The sequence below is a fragment of the Suricata suricatta genome, chromosome 6, assembly GCF_006229205.1.
Source record: "Suricata suricatta isolate VVHF042 chromosome 6, meerkat_22Aug2017_6uvM2_HiC, whole genome shotgun sequence".
Taxonomy (NCBI): domain Eukaryota; kingdom Metazoa; phylum Chordata; class Mammalia; order Carnivora; family Herpestidae; genus Suricata; species Suricata suricatta.
In genome coordinates this window covers 31283304-31307457 of record NC_043705.1, presented here as the reverse complement: position 1 = coordinate 31307457, position 24154 = coordinate 31283304, and the positions used below count along the sequence as shown (strand labels likewise).

At 37.6% G+C, this 24154-nt stretch overlaps 1 protein-coding gene across 1 annotated transcript in view; it reads right to left on the bottom strand.

The window, feature by feature from the left end:
- Window positions 1-10897: 10897 nt before the first annotated feature.
- LOC115293415 (protocadherin beta-15-like) overlaps window positions 10898-24154 on the bottom strand; it is a 14939-nt gene continuing 1682 nt past the window's right edge. The window contains exons 2-3 of the mRNA XM_029941202.1: window positions 23866-24154; window positions 10898-11618 (exon numbers count right to left, since the gene is read on the bottom strand). Coding sequence (XP_029797062.1) covers window positions 11580-11618; window positions 23866-24154 — 328 coding nt within the window. The 3' untranslated portion in view covers window positions 10898-11579. The remainder of the gene's footprint in view (window positions 11619-23865) is intronic.

Below are 24154 nucleotides of genomic sequence, written 5' to 3'. Positions count from 1 at the left end.
TATAATAAACTGTCATCATTAGTCCATATATGATCTGCATTATTTATCTACTTATCTATCTAAGATCATCTGTCTATTTATTTCTCTACCTAGTTACAAATCTAAATAGTAATAAGAATTTACAAACACAGCACCTCCCCCAAATGCTAGGGACCTCATAATACTATATATTTAACCATACACATGGTCCTTCATACTTGGTCCCCACCTTTACCAAATGAAGATAATCATCCCCCTCAATTCAATGTACATCATTCTTTGCTCTTTTGAATATGCTTTTAGTTTACTATGTATTACTCCCCTGTATATATTTTTTATTTAGTTGCTTTAAATTTTATAGTCAAGGTAAAAATACTGTATGTAATACTTTGGTACTTATTTTTCCACTTAATATTTATTGTTAAAATCTAGTAATGTTGTATTACTGTAATTCATTTATTTTGGCTACTGAAAAAAACATTTCATTTTGTGAGTCTACCATCATTTATTCATTAGTTGGTGGGTATATGGATTGTTTCCTGATATTTGCATTTGTGCACACTGTCAATATAAATATTCTCATATATACCTCTTGATGTAAATAAATGTGCAAGAGTTTCTCTTGGGCATAAAACTAGGAATAGAAATTATGGAACTCTCAGATATTTATTTAGGAGTAATTATGAAATTTAGTGGATAATACCTGGCTTGTCCTTTTTCATATCTTTTATTTTTATTGAGATTTAATTGACATGTAACAATTTAGTTTCAGGAGTACAACATAATGACTCAGTATTTCTACATACTATGGAATTAAATGAAATGATCACCACAATAAGTCTAGTTATCATCTACCACCACACATAGTTATAATATTTTTCTTGTGATGAGAAATTTTAAGATCTGGTCTCTTAGTAACTTTTAAATGTACAACATAGTGGTATTAACAATAGTCACCATGCTGTACATTATATTCCCAGGACTTGTCCTTTTTATATCTTTAAGACATCTATTGGTGAATCAACTCCTTGATTTTACTACAAATTTATTAATCTTTTATTCCAGGGTCAGTATCTTTTTAAAGAAATCATTTCTATCTCTCACGCTTACAATATACTTATTTATATTTTTCACTAAAAGCTTTAAAGTTGTTTGTTTGTTTTGGACAGTTAAGTCATAGATCAGTTTGGAGTTATATTTTAAAATTAAGACCCAATTTTATATTTTCTTTATGGATAACCATTTTATTTATTTTTGAAAATTTTTAATGTTTGTAAATTTTGGAGAGAGGGGGAGAGAGTATGTATGCAAGAGCATAAGTGCGGGAGGGGCAGAGAGAGAGGGAGACACAAAATTTGAAGCAGGCCCCAGGCTCTGGCTCAAAGTCACAAAGAGCTGTAAGATCATGACCTAAGCTGAAGTCAGACCACTTAACCAACCGACCTACCTAGCCACCCAGGAGCCCCTGGGGATAACCATTTTAAATTGGCATTTAATCTTTTCTCCATTGATCTGTTTTAGACTAAATGTTTGGGCCCCCACCTCCAAATGTATACAGGAAGTCCTAACTCCCAGTGTGATGGTGTTAGGAGGTGTTGCCTTTGAAAGGTAATTAGGTTTAGATGAGGTCGTAAGGGTGGGACTTCCGGGATTGGTGCCTTTATTAGAAGAGAAGACAGAAGGCGTTTTCACTCTACTGTGTGAGGATACACGGAGAGAGCCTTACTGTCTGCAAGCCGAGAAAGCCCTTACCAAGAAGCCAATCTCCTGGTACCTTGATCTTGGACTTCCCAGCCTCAAGAATTATAAGAAATAAATGTCTGTTGTTTAAGCTACCAATCTATGAGTATTTTGTTAGAGTAGCAGACTGAGACAATTGGACTTGCCATCTCTCTAACATTCCAACATTCCATATATGTGGAAGTCTATTTTTGAACTATTATATGTTTCAAAATTTCTGTCTGTGCATTAGTACCAGACTACCTTGATTAATATACTGTTACTACAAGTCTAAATAGTAAGTGAGGCAAGTTTTTTCTTCCTGCTCTTTATTTTTAAGTTTCCTAGCTGTTACTGACTTTTATTCTTTCATACAAATTTCAAAGTCATGTTAAAGTAATGTTGTAATGTTTAAAGTAATGTCTTGGGGGAGAATTGATAACTCTAAAATATTCAGTCTTCTAGTTCATGAGCGTCATACGGTTCTCCATTTACGTTAAGTCATCTTAAAGACTCTTTACAAAATCCTCCAATTTCCCCAACATAGGTCTTACATTCCTTACTCCTTGATTTTTTATGATTGTAATTTTTATCTGTTTAAAATGTCACTTTCTCTTTGTTGCATTTGTAAAATAAATTGATTTTACATGGATTTTTCAAATTCTTCAACCCTACTAAGCTGTTCTTAATTATACTATTTTATTTGTAGGTACTTTGGGTTTTCTGTGTTCTCCTTAATATAATCTGCAAATAATAACAACTTTGTTTCTTCTTCTGCTGTCTACATAGCTTATATTTCTTTGACTGATCATGCTAGCCAAAGCCTATAGTACAATATCAAATAAATATAATAGCATTTGTCTTGTTTCTGATATCAGAGGAAACTTCTAACACTTCACAATGAAAGCATTTTGCTATAAATGTTTTCATATCATTTAAAGATTAAGGACATTTCCTTCTATCCCTAGTTTAAGGAGACTTTCCCCCATCACAAACAGAATTTTAACAAATGCTTTCTCCATATCTATAAAGACAATTATGTGATTTTTCATCCTTTATGTTAATGAGTGATACTGGTTTGTAATTTTCCTTTCTTGATATCAGAGTTGTGCTAAACAAGTGACATTGTTACGAAGTGTTCTTTCTTCTGTATTCTTTGGAAGTATTTGTATATAACTGTTATTTTTTCCTTGAATTTTTAGTAGTATTCATTGCCACCTGATCCTGAAACATTCAAGTTATTTAATGGTTATCATACTCTCCAGTTTTTTCTAATCTTGATGAATCAGCTTAGTTAATTTATATTTTCCCTCATGTTGAAATTGGGTACTCAGAACCTTAAAAGAGTTGGGTGTCAGTGAAGTGGGGTTTGCTAGATTGGCCCTGGCTCACAGAAACATGTGGTTTCAGAAGAGAAAGGGTGAAAGGGTAGGGGATGAAGAACCTGTGATTCCTGTGTGGCCACACAGTCACCCATGGTCTGGAGCAGCAGCTGTGTTACTTCAGCTACTGAAGGTACACGTTACCAATGGAATTTAGAGACAAATCGAACTTATGAGGAGGTGGTTCACTGAATGCATAAGAAAATGCAAACTTATAAGAAAAAGGCAAAATAGTCAACCCCTTGTGTCAAAAAGAAAATCAGAGGGCTCAAATAGAGTCACTTATGCTAAGCAAAGTCACCACACTGAGGTTTAAGATCTAACCTAACTGCAGTTTCAACCTCTCCTAGAAATGTAGCCTTAACCAGTCACTCAGGACCTTTCTGGTCAGCACCCAGGAGGTAAGAATTCACCTGGGCCCTTTCCATTCTCTAAAGGAAAATGAGGTAATCTGCCTAATAAGATTCCCTAGTTTTTCCCGTAAGAGAAGGTGACCTTGCCTAAAAAAATCATTTCTTTTGCTGATTGTCCCTCTCTATTTCTGCCTATAAAATCCTTCCATTTTGTGTAGCTTTTCAGAGTTGCCTTGTATTTGCTAGATAGGATGCTGCCAGATTAATTGATCACTGAATAAAGCCAACAAGATCTTAAAGTTTACTCAGCTGAGTTTTGTTTTTTAGCACTTTGTTATTGTTAGCTGTAATAGCTAAACTGAGATGAAAAGAGAATGCTGGGTCAGACTTTGATGCTTGGGTCACTAGCTTCAGAGCTGCCCACCTACCCCTACCCCAGTAAAAAAATTGTTCAGGGACAAAAGAAAGCACCTCTAAGACCTCTGATTATCAACAAGATAGTCAGTGTTGGGGAAGGGTAAGACCAGGAAACTGCTGGAACCAGGGGCATAAGTGGGAGGAATTGTTTTATCTTGTAGATTGGTATCATCAGCTTCCTGAAAAAAATCTTTTCTGAAATAGAGTGTGAGAATCATTCCTCTGAGGGCGATGGTTTTGGTTTCAAAAGCTGCAAATGGAAGAGCATGCTTGGGTTAATACAGGACCCATACCTCACTATGGAACAATTCTGGATGGCAAATGATCAAGATGTAATAGAGAAAAAAAAAGATGTAATAGAGATTCTTCCTGATGGAATAGCTAGCCTAGGAGACTGGGCAAAAGCCACTCTAAGGTCTGTTTACCCTTAGAAGAGAGTCTGTCCATCTCCCTCTGGAAATGCCAAGTGGAACAGCTCAGATGAAGCTACTTAAATGCTTCACATGCAAACTGTGTGGGATGGGCCTTATGATGACCGTGATACTCACCCTCTGAATATGCCACCACCTAGATCATTGTAAGTGCTGTGTGTAGGGGCAGGCCCTTTCTCATGGACATCCTGTGTAACTTTACTGTTGCAAAACCAAAAACCAGTTTGGGAGGCCTAATCAAATTTTCTGTCTCAGCTTCTCCCCAAGAGTCATCTAGATGCTAATAAAAACATTAAATTAATTAACAAGAGATTGAAGAGAGGTCAGGGGAGAGACAAAGTACTCTTCCCAAAAAAGGTGGAAATTTTTTAATGGTTATTAAGGAATAAGGTAAAAAGAATGAATGTTGATTGGAACAAAATAAAGGGGAAACAAAAAGGAGAAAGCCATAAGACTTGTCCTAGCAGGGTGGAAATCTTTAGATGGTTACTTAAAAATGGGATAAATAAAATGGACACTGATGAGGTTAAACAAAGGTTTTAATACAGCACTATCTAAGGCTGGGCAGGCCAAAGAGATCTCCTCATTGGCTTCCCAACATTAAAGGACCCTCAAACAGGCCCCACTCTATTTCCCCTGTTTGGAGAAATGTAAAAAGTCAGAAGGTAGAGATTACAATGAGAAACCTAACCAGAAATCCCTTGGGGACATTGATTAGGCAGATTAATCAAGGTAAAGACTGACAAAATGATCAGGGTCCCACGACTTGATCTCTCACTGGGGACCCAAAGCCTTTCGCACAGGAATGGTTAAAATGGTCAGGGGGTGAAGAACAGTAGTTTCCAGGACTCCTTGATATGGGAGTCACACATAATGTGGTACCAAAGCCCATTGGTGAAGCCCTGATTTGGGCTACAATTAGGTTGAGATTACCTAAAACTGTAATGGTTGATCAGATTATGAAACATAGAATGTTTAAGCAGGTATTATGTAAAGATGTTGTGTTGGGATGCCTGGGTTACTTAGCCAGTTAAGCGTCCAACTTCCAGCTCAGGTCATGATCTCATGGCTTTTGAGTTTGAGCCCCACGTTGGGCTCTGTTCAGACAGCTCAGAGCCTGGAGCCTGCTTCGAATTCTGTGTCTCTATCTCTGCCCCCTTCCTACTCTCTCTTTCTCTCTCTCTCTTTCTCTTTCTCTCAAAAATAAACATTTAAAAAAGTTTTAAGGGGCACCTGGGTGGCTCAGTCGGTTAAGCCTCCGACTTCGGCTCAGGTCAGATCTCACGTTAGTGGATTCAGGCCCCGCGTCAGGCTCTTTGCTGACAGCTCAGAGCCTGGAGCCTTCTTCTGGTTCTGTATCTCTTTCTCTCTCTGCCCCTCCCCCTCTCATGCTCTGTCTCTCTGTATCAAAAATAAATAAAACATTAAAAAAAATTTTTTAAAAGAAGTTGGTCAGCTTTACTGAATGTTTTATATGGGAATGGATATTCTGTATGGCTGAGGAACTCTTCCTCTACATAGCATAGTAAAATCAAAACCTGTGGATAACATCCCAATAGAGGATATAATGAGGAACATATGAATTGATAGAATTATGGTAAAATTTTGTAGAATTGGTAACTTTGAACAAGCTATTTATGAAGAGGTTGTGTCTTTTTTATCTGATTGTATTTGGGCTACAGACATTGTATCTGACTGGGGAACAGTTCCTCTACTTAGTATTGTAAACAGAAAACAATGTAAGGCTCTTCAAGTAAGGCTAATTGGACACGCTAAGTGAGAACCAGTAAGACTGGCTAAGCCACACAGTGTGCAGTGGAAGCTAGAGTACTGGCAGGGACAAATTCTGTGTTGAAAGCCCTGTGTGGAACCTAGTCTGGGACTTAGACAAAACCCTGTGAGTGCTCCCAACAATGGTTACTGGGACTTTGAACAAGAGAATTTCCATTTAAGGGGTATTTACTACCTTGCTATCAGATGTTAACCAAAGTTATCCTGATGACTGAAAGACATGGAAGGTTCTTGAAACCTGAAATACCCATAACATCTAGAGTGATATTGAAGAAACACTCTAATGAAGACCACATGCCCAGATAAGTTCGATAATAAAATGGAAATGGTTTACTTAGAATAATATTGCCTGGGGAGTACATGAGATATTCACAACTAGGAGCCTCTTTCTCCCTAGGTCTGACTCTGGAATTTCACAAGGACTTGCTGCATTCTACTGTCACATGGCAGTGCCCCATAAAGAGAGCTTGACTGACCAACAAAAAAATACTTGGTTTATGGATGACAATTCCAAGGTGAATGGACAATATCCTGTTTGGAAGGCTAATACTCTGATGGAAGGTGGTCACCTGAGGCCATGAAATAAGTGGATATTGGGGCAATGAGAGGGTCTGAATCTAGACATATTCCTCTTGCACCCACTGAGGCACAAAATGCCAGTAAAGACTGTTCTGACTGCCCACAAAAGACACAGAGACCTCAGGTGGCTATATGGCAGATTCCCTGGTGGGAAATCCTTGAACATAACTGGCAAGTCAAGCAGATATTGGTAGCTCCATGGGGGCTACAAATGGGAGCTGACAAGAATAGAGATGGACACTGCACTAAGCTTGGCTTACCTGGTGGTAGATGCAAATGCTCAGAGTGTTATGAAAGAATCAGAACAGAAAATACTGCCAATTTAGATAGCTGACTATCACTTCTTCAGACCAAGGAAATAACTTTCTAGTGCATAATATCCAACAATGGGCAGAGAGCTATCCTTCTAAGAGCAGTATTTTGATAGAAAATTGGAGCAGGCAATTAAAAAATTGGCTGTTTAAAATAGGGGCAGATAAAAGCAGGAAGGCCTGGCTTACATGCCTTTACAAGTGTGTCTAAAGGACTGTCCCTCCTGGGCAGATTTCTCTTCTTTTTCTGCTGGCTCTGGGGAAGAGGGGGTAGGGGAGGTGCTGGCATACTTTCTTCCCTGTATCACCTCAACTATTTTTTCCCTGCTTGATACAGTAGTCATTGGACCAGGGGTGCAACTACAAGGTCTAGAATCAGTGATGATTCCTAAGTAAGAAACTGTAACTATGTGTTTAAACTTTATGTCAGAATTCCTAAGGGCCTGCTCTGCCAGGATGTGCCTTCACCCTATCTGTCAAAATTGGGGTTGACAGTGAATGCAGTGAATATTGCTGGTGGTAAATACAGCCCCCTCATTCTTCACCTCTGCAACCTATTCTATGTGAACAGTAGTGGACTGAAAGGGAAGCACTGCTGGACTAGTACTGCTGCCGGCAATCTAGACCAGCACAGTGGCCAAACTTAATGTCCCTTCCAAATATGGGATATTTTTGATTGTTCAAATTTGGAAAATAAATGCAGAGAACAAACAATAGTATCTATGGCTAAAGTAATGGATATATGGGTTATGTAATGAGGGAAATACAATATTACATGAGTACCTTGAAAGAAGCTCAGAGCAAGAGATGATATCCAGACTTTCTTGTTATCAACTTTCTAATCCTCCCCACTCCATGACACAGAGGCCAAATCATTAGCCACTGCTCATGAAGAAATGTTCTTATTAGTTGAGTCATGTCTTCCCTGAGAAAGATATACTGGCATCCTAACCCCTGGTACCTCAGAATACAAAGGCAATCAAGTTAAAATGAGGTCATCAGGATGGACTCCAACCCAATATGGCTGATACCCTTATGAAGAGGGGGATCTGTGGACATAGGCACACATGGAGTGAAGACTATGTGAAGATACAAAGGGAGAAGAATGCCACCGACAAGCCCAGGAAAGGGGCCCAAAACAGATTCTTCCCTCTGAGGCTTCACCAGGAACCAACCTTGCTACCATTTTTATTTCAGACCTCTAGCTTCCCAAACTACAAGATGATAAAACATCCATTATTTAAGCCACACGGTTTGTGGGACATTGGTATGGCAACCCTAGAAAACTAATACAAATGTAAATCTCTACTTTAGGGGTGCCTGGGTTGCTCAACCGGTTAAGCATACGACTCTTGACTTTGGCTCAGGTCATGATCTCAGTTGGTGAGTTCGAGCCCCACATTGGGTTCTGTGCTTACCATGTGGAGCCTGCTTTTGATTCTGTCTCACTCTCTCTGTGCCCCTCAGCCACTTGCTCTCTATCTCTTTCTCAAAATGAATATAAAGAAACTATTTAAAAAATCTATACCTCTGGCCATCTTTCTTTCCAGGAAATGTGAACAATCAGTTGTACCAGTTGAAGTTCTCTCCTATGAGGAGTTCCCTTCCTTTCTGGGCCAGTTCTGCAGGATGAAATTCTCTGAGGTCTTCTTCTGGCTGGGCCAGATTTCTGTGTGGAAATATTTCTAGGTTAGCCTCAAATTTCCCATCTTCAGTAATTTGATCATAGGGCATTCCCAATGAGACCGAAGAAGGAGGTTGAAAGAGGTGGTAATGCAGGAGCTGTAGGTGCACTGCCAGTCTAACCTATTCACTAACATATGAAACATTTATATTCTCTAGACCTTGTCATATACGATCTTGTATTATTACTTCCACTTGAAGACGGAGTGCTGCTACACAGGAAACCAATTTTATGGTTTGATCAATCGGTAATATCTAGTAGTCAGGGGTTCAGTTTCTACCACAGTCCAGTGACAAACTAGAAGCTGTGTTACTAAGTTGGGATCTCCAGGAAGCAGACGCTGAGATAGCGTTAGAGTGTAGGGTGTTTGCTAGGGAGTTCTTTGGGATTTATACTTGTGGAATTGAGGTGATGGAGGAAGTATTCAGCAGACAGAGAAATAGAAATAACCAGGTCTTCATATTTCTAGTTTGATCAGTGGCTTGGTGTGGCTTACCCTGGGATGGGTGTGACAGATGAAGGGTGCCCACTGATAGCACTCCCGTCACTCCCAGATACGAGTCCTTCATTGAAGGGAAATCTGAGTGGTGCATCTCCATGTCTTTACAGTCCACCTGCTATGCCAGTCAGATTTTCTTCATATATATTCAGAAGGCAGCTCTTTACTGGTTCTGATGGGCCTCTTCCTGGAGGGAAACTTAATGAGAAAGTTTAATGGGATGACCTACAGCCCCTACTACTGAACCTGGTTTCAGGGTTAAAACTGACAATCATTTTATCACTTCTCTACTGTCTACTTTAGGTTTCTTTCAACCCTCCACTAGCATGCCTACTGGTCTCAACAGCTTACCTGGTGGTGTAATCCAGATGTTCATCCCTGAGAGATCTGAGCCATGGTCATCATGCTTTTCTCAATACGGGATGGTTGCATATACCCAATTACCAAAGTAAATGGGCAAAGGTATACCAGGAGGCATCCAAATGGGTCCATTGGCTGCCAAATATATTTTTCCTTCCCCCCAGTGTGTAACAGCAGCCCTACTTCCCCCTGATGATCAGAATCAACTTGGTCACTTCTCTTATTGTCTGCTAGACCATAGTCACATAGAACCCAAAAGACTGAAGCTACTGTTTTAGCTTACCTTATATTGGGAATATTGCTTTGTTTCCTGGAGGAAATTCTTCCCTTTAGGAACAAGGGATTCTAACTATGCAGAGCCCAGATTTCAGAAATGGGAAGCACAAATTCCGCAATTGGTTTGTGGGGAACAATGGTAACTGAGGCCATTTCTGCCATATAAAGGGGTTTAGCATTGGTTTAAACTGCTGGCAGGTTAGACATTTGAGTATGTATGGAAGCAGCTAGATCAGTTTTGGTAAGTGAGGCACAGGCACTTGCATTGTTGCCAATGTGTCCTCTTTGTTCATGTGCCCATCATGCCAGCAGTATTCTGGCTGATGAAATAAGCTTTTTAAAGTTCAAAGGATATACGGGGGGTCCTGGGTGGCTCAGTTGGTTGAGCATCTAACTTCAACTCAGGTCATGATCTCCTAATTTGTGGGCTCAAGATCCATGTCAGGCTCTGTGCTGACAGCTCAGAGCCTGGAGCCTGCTTCAGATTCTCTATCTCCTACTCTCTCTCTCTCTCTCTCTCTCTCCCTCTGCCCCTCCCCCACTCATGCCCTGTCTCTCTCCCTCCCTCTCTCTCTCTTTCTCTCTCTCCCTCAAAAGTAAACATTAAGAAAATAAAAATTAAATAAATTTTAAGTGCAATGGAGAGGGAGAGAGATAATCATGTCAGCACAGAGCAAGCTGTGGGCCTCAAGCTCACGATCATGAGATCATGACCTGAGATGAAATCAAGAGTCAGATGCTTAACTGAGTGAACCATCCAGGCAACTCAGTCTTTTATTTATTTTTCCTGCAATTTTTGTTGACTAGATCCTTCACTAAAATGTTGAACAAAAGCAGTGAGAACTCTCTGGCCTTGTCTCTACTATTATGGGGAAGTACTCATTATTTCACCAGTAAGTGTGATGTTAGTTATAGCATTTTTGTAGATATTCTTTACCACAGTGAAGATGTTCCCATCCTGTAGAGTGTTGACAATTTCACAAAGTGAACTTTAAATTTTTCAAAGACTTTCTATGCATTTATTGTGGTGATCACATGATCACATAAATGTTCTCCTTTATGTTGCTACTATGATGAATTACATTAATCAGTTGTTTTAATTTAACACATACTAAATTTATCATTTAGGATTTTATTAGTTTTGAGTAATGTAAAACTCTCATGACATGACCCACAAATCAGGAAGGTGCTTATTTCTCTACTGAAAACGTCCAGAAATAGGCAGTACAGGGATAATGTGGCCACTTAATACAAATGAGGAACAAAGTTACTAATTTGTTTAAGTTTATTTTTGAACTATGTGCTCACCACAAAAATTACATCTTTTACAATATAGAGAAAAGGGAGAGTATTGGAAAAGTTTTGTATCATGATATCCTGAAAGAGCAGTAAAAGTAAGCAGGTATGAGTACATAAGGAAATTCAAACAGCTGTGCATTTCTAGCCACCAAATTAGGACTATGAAGGGTGAGCTCATGGAGAGGTTTGTGGAATCTGCCACCTCTGAGGGAACTGATGTTAAGTGCTTAATGATTGGCTCAGGGCTGATGTTCAATAAAGTAAATAGTCAGGAAGTCAACCTTTAAGTTTGAAACTTCTAAATGGTTCTGAATCTGTCAATCTGCTACTTCCACACCCTTTCAAGATTAACAGCTTCTTCATGTTGCATTCCAAATCTTGTGCAAGTTCTTCTTGTCCACTTCTAACTTAGAACCATATAGAATTCTTAAAAACGTGGTTCTAAGCCTCATATAACACAAACCAACATAACCATCATTATCCTTAGCTTTCATTTTCTTCATTGCAAGGGCTCTCTAACTTCAGGTGCCGTGCCCAACTTGAAGGAGCAAAAGACAAAAGGTGAAATTCCTAAGTCTAATGAAACCATCCTTTTTGATAACTTTGCACAGTTCTTACTTATATCAACTACCCACTGACCAAACAATTAGCTATATACTACATTTTCTACAAAAATGCTGCAGAGCTCCCAACATTAAGGATCAATAACTTATCTCAACCAGTACCAAAGTCAATATCACAATGATCACATGTATTGCATATAGTGGGAATTAATTAGAAACAATAACAAAAATAATTTCAAATACACTTACATACTAAAAATAGTCAAGCACAAAGAGACTTCATAATGGAAATGATACATCTTAGTGAATCATAATGAAAATAACACATCAGAAGTTGTATGATATAGCTACAAGGGAGCAAAAGTTATAGAGGTTTATATTAGAAAATAAAAAGTAGCAATTAGGAGCTAAAATTATGAGAAATTATGCGCTTATGAGTCACTTCAAATATGAAACACTGATAAAGAAATTCCATATTTACAACATTTTAAAGATTTCTCCTCCAATATGACTTTCCTTATGCATAATGAAGAGTCACTGGAAGGCTTTCCAAAATTGATTACATTCATTGTGTTTCTCTCCACTGTGACTTTTCACATGCCTTTGGAGCATGTAGGTAAACTAAAGGATTTTCCACATTCTTTACTGGCTTGTATCACAGTATGAGTTCTCACTAGCTCACTAAGCAATGAGAAAAACTTGAAAGCTTTTCCACATCCTTTACATGTGTATAGTTTCTCTTCTGTGTATATCTTCTCAAATATGTACTGAAATGTTAGGAAATATCCTTTCCACATTTCTTACACTTATATGCTCTCTTTCCAATGTGAATTTTCACAAGGCTTTGAAGGACTTTCCCACACTCCAAATATTAATATGATTTCTCTCTAGTGTGAGTTCTCATGACCTAACAGATAAGAAGGCCGGAGGTACTACATTTCATATTTTCAGTGTTTTTTTTTCCAATGTGTAGTATCACATATACAGTAAAGTATGAAGAATGAAATGATTTGTCACATTGTTTACAATCATGAGGCATCTCTCCAGTGCTTGTGGTTATTAAAAGTAGAGGGAAAACTATAGTCTTCCCTACATTTCTTATGTGTATAGAGCTCCTTTCTGATATGTTTTCTCACTTGTAGAGTAAGCGTTGAAGAATAGTGAAGATTTTCCCACATTACTTATACTCATAAGGCTTCCACCTATGTCAATCTTACATGTACAGTAAGGAATGAGGAAGAAATAAAGATTTACTCATACTCTTCTATAGTCAAAGGAGATATTTTCAATATGAGTTCTCACGTGCCTCAAAGATAAAGAATAACTGAAGATTTTCCCACATTTTTCATATTCATAGTATTTCTTTTCAGTGAGGTTTTTCATATTTTTCTAAGAGATGAAAAAAATGGAAGACTTTTTCACATTCTATGCAAAAGGCTTATCTCCACCATGAGTTTTACATGCACAGTAATGGGTGAAGAATTAATAATGGTTTTCCTACGTTTTGTATATTCTTTTCCAAGAAGAATGTTCACATGAGTCCTACAATACAAAGAACAGCTGACAGGCTCTCTGTATTCCTTAAATTGATAGAGTTTGTGCCAGTATGTCATCTCATGTGTGTTTTAACAATGAATGATTAATTAATGCCTTCTCACATCTATTGAATTCATCGCATTTCTCTTCAGTATGAGTTCTTTTGTGCACATTTAAATTTGGAATCTGGCTGAAGGCTTCTCACACTGATTTTTTTTATTCTATTTCTCTGTAGTATGGAATATCTTCTACATATTGCATATTAAAGTCTTTTCCAAATATTTTCCAGTTTGATTATAGACACAGAGTTTCTTTACCATATGAATTCTTAAGTATATCTCCCATGTCATGTACTGATCTTCTGTGCCATGATAAAAAAGATGAGGATTACCTAATAGAAAGTTTTTCACATCATTGGTGAAGTGACATAATGCTAATTTAAGGTAGACTGTATTAAGTAAAGGCTGTGTATTAGTATCCTTAGATGAGATACCCCCAAAAATGTTATAGGTAAAAAGTTAATTTAGGATATATAATGGAATACTGAAAAATACACAATTAAGCAAAACAAACAAATGAAATGCAAACCCAGTAAAGAAACAACAAAGGAATGAGAATAAATGGTACAAAAAACTGCAGTAGGAGAGCCCGTCTGACTCAGTTGGTACAGGATGCAACTCTTGATCTGTGGACTGTGGGTTTAAGCTCAATGTTAGTTGTAAAGTTTCCTTAAAAAATAAAATCTTAAACCACCAAAACCCTAGAGGAGACAACAGGCAACAACCTCTTTGACTTCAGCCACAGCAATTTCTTGCTTGACAGGTCTCCAAAGGCAAGGGAATTAAAAGCAAAAATGAATTACTGGGACCTTATCAAGATAAAAAGCTTCTGCACAGCAAAGGAAACAATTAACAAAACTAAAAGGCAACCAACATAATGGGAAAAGATATTTGCAAATGACACATAGGATAAAGGGTTAGTATCCAAAATCTATAAAAAACTTACCAAACTCAACACCCCCCCCCAAAAATAATCCAGTGAAGAAAAAGGCAAAATACATGAATAGACACTTCTCCAAAGAAGACATCCAGATGGCCAACAGACACATGAAAAGATGCTCAACATCACTCATCATCAGGGAAATACAAATCAAAAACACACAGAGATATGACCTCACACCAGTCATAGTGGCTAATGAACAACTCAGGAAACAACAGATGCTGGTAAGGATGTGGAGAAATGGGAACCCTCTTGCACCGTTGGTGGGAATGCAAACTGGGGCAGCTGCTCTGGAAAACAGTGTGGAGGTTCCTCAAAAAATTAAAAATAGAACTACCCTACAACCCAGCAATATGACTCCTCGGAATTTATCGAAAAGATACAGGACTGCTAGTTCTTTGGGGCACATGTACCCCTGTTTACAGCTGCACTTTCAATAATAGCTAAATTATGGAAAGAGTCTAAATGTCATGTCCATCAACTGAGGAATGTATAAAGAAGATGTGGTTTATGAGGAATGGATAAAGAAAATGTGGTTCATATATACGATGGACTACTACTTGACAAAGAGAAAGAATGAAATCCTGCCATTTGCAGCAATGTGAATGGAACTATGTGAAATAAGTCAGTCAGAGAAAGACAGATATATGTTTTCATTCATATGTGGAACTTGAGAAACTTAACAGAAGACCATGAGGGAAGCGAAGGAGAAAAATAGTTACAAACATAGAGGGATGGAAGCAAACCATAAGAGACTCTTAAATACAGAGAACAAACAGGGTTGATGAGATGAGGTGGGGGAGACAGGAAAATTGGTGACAGGTATTGAGGAGGGGGACTTGCTAGGATGAGCACTGTGTGTTGTATGTAAGTGATGAATCATGGGAATCTACCCCTAAAATCAAGAGCACACTGTATACAACATACGTTAGCCAACTTGACAATAAATTATATTAAAAATAAAAGAAAATATTTAAAAATTGCAATAGACACAATAATATAAATAATTATATTAAATATAAATGGAATGAACTCTACAATTAAGAAACATAAAAGGTAAGACTGTTTTAAAAAAGCAAGACCCAATTCCATGTTTATATACTATGTATTCATTTTTTAAATTTGTTTCCTTTTAAGTATTTATTTTTGGGAGACCGCAAGTGGGGGAGGGCAGTGAGGGGGGGACAGGGGATCTGAAGCAGGCTCTGCGCTGACAATCTGATAGCTCGAACTCACAAACCATGAGATCATGACTTGAGCTGAAGTTGGACGCTCAGCCGATGGAGTCACCCAGGTGCCCCTATGAATGATGTATTTAAAATATAAAGATAGAATAAGAAAGTAAAAAAAGGAAAAAAGATATGTCATGCGAACCCTAAGCATAAGAAATATAGGGTGATTACATTAATATCAGATTAACAGTATTACCAGAGGCTAAAAGAGATTTTTCATACTAGCGTCAATTCATCAAGAAGATAAAATCATCTGGGGCACCTGGGTGGTTTAGTCTGTTAAGCATCTGATTTTGGCTCAGGTCATGATCTTGCAATTCATGAGTTCAAGCCCTGTATCAGGCTCTGTGCTGACAGCTCAGTGCCTGGAACCTGCTTTGTATTCTGTGTGTCTCCCTCTCCCTTTGCCCCTGCTCTGCTTGCCCTCTGTCTCTGTCTCTGTCTCTCTCTCTCAAATAAACATTAAAATGTTTTTAATTAAAAACAAATTAAAAAAAGATAAAACAATCCTTGTGCACATCTAATAAAAGAGCTTGAAAATATATTAAGTTTTTAAAAAACTGTTATATCTGAAGGGAGAAATAGACAAACTCACAATCATAATTTAAAAATTTACATTTTATCTCAGTAATTGATAGAACATGAGGAAAAATGATAAAAATAAAGAAAACTGAAATGACATTATCAAGCAACTTGGTTTAATTAATATTTACAAAATGCTAAACACACATTCTTTTCAAGTACACATGGGAAACTCACCAAGGTAACCCATATATTGGATAACAACAAAAAACAATAAATTTTAAAGGATCAAAAGCATACAGAGCATTTTTCCCAGACCAAAACAGAATTATTTTCACTACAAAAAATGTTATCTCTGGATATTTGGAAATGAAGCAACATACTTCCAGTTAACCAGTAGGTTAAATAAGAAATCAACAGGGAAATTACAGATAAATTCAAACTTAATGGTAAAAACATTGCCATGTATCAAAATTCATGAAATGTAGGGGGGCCTGGGAGGTCGAGCCTCTGACTCTTGGTTTTGGCTCAGGTCATGATCTCACAGTTTCATGAGTTTGAGCCTCCTGCCTGGCTCTGTGCTGGCAAATTCTCTCTCCTTCTCTCTCTGCCCCTCCCCTGCTCGTGCTGCCTCTGTCTCTCTCAAAAGAAATAAACTTTAAAAATTCATGAAATGTAGCTTAAATAATGCATGGTAAGAAATGTATAGCTTTTATTTATATACTTTACATATATTTTAAAAGGCTTAGCATCAATGATCTAAATCTTCAGAGAAACTGGAAAAAGAAAACTAAACCCAAAGTAAGTATAGAAAAAGAAATAAAAATATAAAAGTGGAAGTCAATAAAATAAAAAACAGAAATAGGACAATAACAAAGAAAAAGATTGGTTTTTTAAAAAGATTAATAAAATTGATACTGATAAAGCAATACTGATAAAGACAAAAGGAGAGATAACATATTTTACCAATATCCAAAATGAAAAAGGTGCATCATTACAGATACTAAATGTATTGAATAGATGATAAAGAAGCATTAGCAATAACTTTATGTCAACAAATTTAACATCTGATAAAATGGATAAATTGTTTAAAAAACACAAGTTACCAACTGACACAAGAGGCAACAGAAAACGAGAATGCAGCTTATCTATTTAAGTAATTGATTTTACAATTCAAAATCTTTCCATGAAGAAAATGCTAGCTACACGTGTGTTTGGTGGTAAATTCTATAAGATACTTAAAGAAAAACCACAATATCTTACACAAACTCTTTCATAAAAGAGAGGAGGAGGAAACAATTGCTGAATCATTTTATGAGACCAATATAACCCCGAAACTAAATCTGGTAAACGTTTAACATGAAAAAAATATTTAGATCATTATTTCTCATGAACATAAATGCAAAATTCTCAACAACATAATAGCATATTGAATCTACCTAATAGATATAATATTTTTCACACAGCTGCATGTCACATGGAAGAAAAATGTAAACAATATTTCTCGTCAGTCCGGGCCACAGATGCACTTTTCTCTTCCCAGTCTGTAGGACTCCAGTTCATTGGATCTCCTTGGATAACTTTGTATTCTTCTATCGTTGCTGCTGCTATCCCATATTCAGAATGGAGAGGCAACTGATTCAGATTTCAGTGCTCAGATTCTAGCTATGACCACAACACTAGCACTGTAATGGCCACTGGAGCTTGCAAGTTGGAAACAACTAATAGGACCCAGACTAGGGTAAGGCAAGTGTCTCAGAAGCAAAATCATGGGTCACCCAAAAACTTAGCATTAAAGATAGATTCTATTTAATGCAATGGTCTAAAAAAATCAAACTTAATGAACAAAATCCATGACGGACAAAATATTTGAATATTAAGCAAAGAAAGGATCTAACCACACACTTGTACAACTTGGTCTCATCCCAATCCCATCCCTGTCACATTATGATGTCAACTTTATTCTTTCCTGAGCTCACTGGGGGAAAATGACCACACCTACTATACAGTTGCCTCTCCTGGGCTGTTTCTTCAAGAACAAGAGAGCTATCAAACATCTAGATACAATAATGCTGGCACTATTAAAATTACAAAAAGAAAATTCCTTTAGCTTGCAAATATGATCTCTTCTAGAATACATGATCAATGCCAAGTTTATTACATGCATTTATGCATTAAAGGAAAAATATCTTTATAAAGTGTAAAAGCTATGGAAGAGCAATCTTACTCTGGTAGTTAGCTGTGCATGCAGGGCATTGCTACCATCTACTAAAGCTATTCCCTCTCCCCAACACACATATACAAACACACATACATACACATACACTTAGTGCAGCCCTGGAGTTCTGGGGACAAGGCATTACCAGTCATGTATCACGAAAGATTTTTATTACTTTTTCATGATGCTGATAAATTGGAAGCAATGCTCTTTTTGAGGCATTCCAGATTAATCCAAGAAAGACATAAGTATTCATCCTTGGGAGATGGCTTTAAATTCTACACTTTGCTAAACACACATCTCTGTGTTTTGAAAAGGTTGTTTGCAATTTATGATCCTTCTACCAAGCATATTTTACCAAGACATTGAGATTCATGATCTGCTTATGAAGATTTTCAGGACACATGCCTCAGCAATTGATTTTACTAAGCAAACTTTTTGGTCTTGCTACTTCCCTGCCTGAGAAGGAAATCAGCTCTGGATTACCCCATAAATGTCACAGTCGTTTTGTCAGGGCACCACTCCCACAGGTTTAAAAGTGTAGCTTATCAGCTCACCTTCTCATTCTGTTCTTCAGAACTTAACTTTGGGGTTTGCATATGTCTGGATTAGCCAAATTGCAAAATGACTGAATGAAGCTGTAGTGTCAGCTACAGTAGCTTGAGCATTCATCTTATGGCTGCAAAGTGGCTGCTTCAACCCAAGGCTAGGTGCACTGGTTATGAAAAAGGAAAATGGGCAAAAAACCTGGGAACATGCCACCTCAGACTAACCTTTTTAAAAATATTTGCCTCAATTACACCAAAATAAAAAACTTTTCCACAGTGAAAGGAACCATCAACAAAACAAAAAGGTAACCTACTAAATGGGAGATGATATTTGCAAATGATACATCCAATAATCAAAATATATAAAGAACTTCTACAACAACTTTTGTTGTTCTACAACAAAACCAAAAAGCAAATAATCCAATTTAATGGGTAGAAGACTTCAAGATATTTTTTTCAAAGAAGACATACAGATGTCCAATACACACATGAAAAGATGCTTGACATCACCAATCATGAGGGAAATAATGCAAATCAAACACACTACGATATCAACCTATACTTGTCAGAATGGCTGGTATCAAAAAGACAAGAAATAGCAAATGTTGGCAAGGATGTGGAGAAAAAGAAACTCTCCCAAACTGTTGGTAGGAATATAAATTGGTGCAACCACTGTGGAAAACAGTATGCTGCTTCCTCAGCTCATAACAGAAACTAAACTAAAAACAGAAATACCATACAAGGCACTAATACACATTGGTTATTTAAATGAAGAAAACAAAAAACACTAATTCAAAAAGATATATGTACCTTTATGTATACTGCAGCTTTATTTACAACAGCCAAGGTATGGAAGAAATCTAAGGGTCCATCAATAGATGAATGGATAAAGATGATGTGGGGTGTGTGTGTGTGTGTGTGTGTGTGTGTATGAGAATATTATTAAGCCTTTAAAAAGAATGAGATCAGGGCACCTGGGTGGCTCAGTCGGTTAAGCGTCTGGCTTTGGCTCAGGTCATGATCTCACAGTTCATGGGTTCAAGCCCCACATCGGGTTCTGCGCTGACAGCTCAGAGCCTGGAGCCTGCTTAGGATTCTATGTCTCCCTCTCTCTCTGATCCTCCCCTGCTCGCGCGCGCGCTCTCTCTCTCAAAAACATAAAAGAAAAAGCTTTAAAAAAGAATGAGATCTCACCATTTGCAACAACATAGACCTAAGTGTATTATGCAAAGTGACCTACGTCAGACAAATACCATATGATTTCACTTACATGTGGAATCTAAAAAAACTTGAACAAAAAACAGAAACAAAAATATACCCACAAATACAAAGAACAAACTGGTGTTTGCCAGAGAGGAGGGAAGGGGGGATGTGTACAATAGGTGAAGAAGAGTGGGAGATACAGGCTTCCAGTTATGGAATGTATCATTCATGGAGATGAAAGGTAGGGCACAGGGAATATAGTCACTGGCATTGTAATAGTGTTGTAAGATGTTAGCTACACTTGTGATGAGTAAAGCATAATATATGGAGTTGTTAAATCACTATATTGTACACCTGAAACTAATTTAACATTGTGTATCAACTATACTTCCATTTCAAAAAGGAAAAGAAAAAGGCTTAAGAAAAAAGAAAGAAAAATTTCCCTTAAGCAAAATTCCCCAATTGCACTTTTAAATCATTAACAACAGCTGAATATTATGATATTCCTACTTGCTAGGGGTCATGGGAACATGAATATTTTGGCCTAGAATAGGGGAAGGAAAGAAAAATGGGTTCACAAATGGCTTTTTAGTAGTCATTTGTATCTGTCATCTATTGCTGCTGTAACAAATTACAAAAAATTTGTGGCTTAAAAACACAAGTTTATTATCTTACAGTTTTAGAGGTCAGAAGTCTAAAATGGATCTCAATGGGCTACATTTAAGGCAGGGCTACATCCCCTCTGAGGGAGAATATATTTTTGCCTTATCTAGCTTCTAGTGCTGCCATGCATTCTTTCACTGGAGGCTCCCTTCCATCTTCAAAATCAGGAAAGGCTGGTGGAGTCTTTCCTAAAACATTACTCTGATAATGACTCTTCTTATTAAGGACTCTTGTGATTGCACTGGATTCACCTGAATTGTCTAGGGTACTATATTTTAAGGTCAGATGATTATCTACTTTGATTCTATCAGCAACTTTAATTCCTCTTTGCCATGTAACAAACTTGATACGGTTCCAGAGATTACTTTGTGGGGCTATTATTCTTCCTAGCACACTCCACTCTCTGCCTCCAAAGTTCACATTCATTTCACATAAAAAAATATATTCAAGGTCCCCAAAGATCTCATCTCATTAAGTATCACTCAACCTATAATTTCATCTAAATCTCATCAGCTCAAAAGTTCCCAATTTCACCATCTACATCATCTAAATTAGGTATACTTGGGACTCTAGGTATAATGACAGGAGGGTATAGGTAACAGTTGATAGTTATTCCAGTTAAAAAGAAACATAAAATGGAAAATGAAAACAGTCATATGTTCCAAGAAATGTAGAAATCCAGACAGGAAAACTGTATTTGCTTTCAAGCCTGGGTTTGGAGCTCCACCCACCAGGTTCCAGGCTCCGTCTCAGGAGCGGTCTGTCCTTTTGCATGAGAGGGTAGTACATGTTTTTAGCTAAGTAGTTTTTTTCAGTTTCTTGCTTTTAGAACTGTACAGCACAACAGGTTTCTATCATTCTCTCTGTTCCTTCCAAATCAAGCTGGCAATATTTCTGCTGGTATAACATTCTCAAGAACCTTTTGAGTATCTTGTGTGTCACAGGGGTTATCTTTCCTATACAAAGGGCTACTTCAGAGTTCTTTCCTGGGTAATCTCACCTCTATTCTAGATTTGTGCTGAGATGTCTGGGATTTCCATGAATCACATTCCTAATCTCTTTAAAGAACCTGCTGCATGACTGTCTTACCTATTAATTCTTCCAAAGCACTAGCAAAAGGTTATCCTGTGACACCGTAGGCTTTTTCTCTAGAGCACACTTTCCTAATAGTGACTTTCCTTTTTGATCCCCTTTTTCCATCTCAAAAGGCTGAGAATTTCCCACATCACCAAGTTCTAGTTCCTTATTGCTTAGCAGTTCTTCCTTCCACCTATCTCATTCCTCTCATATTTTATTATAAGGATCAAGAAGAAATGAGGCTGTGCCTTCAACTTCTTGCCTGGAAATCTACTCAGTTAGATAATCAAGCTGATTATTGACAAGTCCTTCTTTTTGTATAACTGCAGGACACAACTCAGCTAAGTTTTCTGCCACTATATGACAAGGATTCTCTTTCCTCCACTTTCCAATATCATCTTCTTCACCTCATTTCTTTTTTAGCCCTCAACATCAGTGACGTTAACGTCCATATCTGTACTAGCATTCCCTTTACAATGACGTAGGTATTCCATATGGCAACGTATATTTTCTCCACCATGCTCCCCACTTCCTCCTGAGACTTTGATAGAGGGGTTGTTAACATCCATATTTCTACTATCGGTCTGTCCAAAGCAGTCTAAGCTTTTTCCATCATGCTTTTAAAAATTCTTCTAGCCTCTGCCTACCTTCCAGTTCCAAAAACAACTTCCATGATTTTAGTTATTTGATACAACAGCACTCCGCTCCCAGGTAACAACAACAACAACAACAAAACAAAACAAAAAACCTGTGGCATTCAGGGTTCAACTGAAGAAAGAGAACCATCAGGAGATATATAATAACAGATTTGTTGCAAGGAAGTGACTTACTCGACTGAGGGAGCTGGCTAGGCAAGTCCATTATCTGAAAGGCAGGCCATTACAGTGCTGGCTGAAACTTTGGAGCACAAGCTGAAGGCACTGCCCACAGGCAAAATTTCTTCTTCATCTCAGGGAAAACTCAGATCTGTTCTTAAGGTTTTTTGACTTATTAAATCAGGTCCATACAGAGCATCTGAGATATTGTCTCTATTTTAAGGTTAGCTAATGAGCAACTTTAATTCCATATGACCCTTAATTCCTCTTCACAAAATGACATAACATCTTCACAGGTTCTAGGAATTAGAACGCAGAAGTCTTTAAGGGGCCATTATTCTGCCTAACATACTGCTCTATAGCATTTCCAAAATTAAGAGGCCCCTGGAGGTTGAGATAAGTTTTCTTTTGGCTAACTAATAATCTATAACGTATTTTCTTTCAAATCCCTTAACAATAAGCACAATGTCATCATCCAAAGGCAAGTAGATATTGGCATGTTGTGCCATCAAAAGCTCCCCTAGGCCTAGAATTTGGAACTCACTTGAGAATTACCCTGCAATCCCAAAGGACAACTGCAAGCAATGCACTACAAAGTACTAGAGTCTTTAGAGTATCTAGGAACATCCTTAACACAGTCAATCTGGGTATCAACAAATCTGCCCAAGACTCTTATCAAGATTGTAATTTAAGTTACATGTAAGTAAGAACCCATAAGTCTTTTCAACATTAATTTAGATGAGAAAGAATTCATAATAAAGATACACTTTCATGAGGTGACATATGTATTTCAGAGTGAAAATCTAATGATTACAAGTGTGATTTTTTAAAAAATAAATAGCATGAAAATATATACATTGCTGCCTACTGGAAAAAGAAAAATCCAACAGAGCTCCGAAGAAACTGGACATGGTATATAAAAATTGATTCTACCCAAAACTCATAAAGGGTTGCACAAGTCATAGCTCTGTTACTAATAAAAACTAAGAGATTGCAGTAATTTAAAAATGAAGTATGTCAAAAAAAATCAGACATTCTTATGCAATATTATATAGTCAGTAAAATACTTTCAAAATTAGAATTGTTTATTCTTTTTCTTTTTTTAGAATTGTTTATTCTAAGAGGTTAATTTTCATATTATCCTTTAGGAATGAGTATGAAAATTTTAATCAGAAATATGAACTTCTAGATATAACATTTTTGCTGATTATACAATAATTGGAAAAATTATCAGACAAGCCAACAAAGCAGAGTAAATTTACTATGGCAAATAGAGGGGAGGAAATAGAATTAAAATTACTACTGAATTAAAAAAAAAAAAGAAACAGAAAGGTGAAAGAGAAGAAACTAATGTAAAAGGAAACAGGAAAGTTTCAGATACCTAATCTATTCTAGAACACTGGATTTACCTCTGACTTCCTCCCAAGGTCCTGGTTTAGAATACTGGGGAAGATGGGCTTCAAGAACTTGAACTCATTGGTCCCTGAGTCTCCCGCCAAACACACCTCATACTGGTAGCTCTGGGACAGCGTCCCCGTGCCGCTGACGTCCACCAGGTGGCCCGGAAAGTGGCCCTCGGGCACCGGGCAGCGGCCCGCCGACGCCGCCCGGCTCCGCCTGCACAGCCGCACCGCCACGAACACCAGCACCGAGAACAGGAAGAGCGACGACACGGACGCCAAGGCGATGACCAGGTAG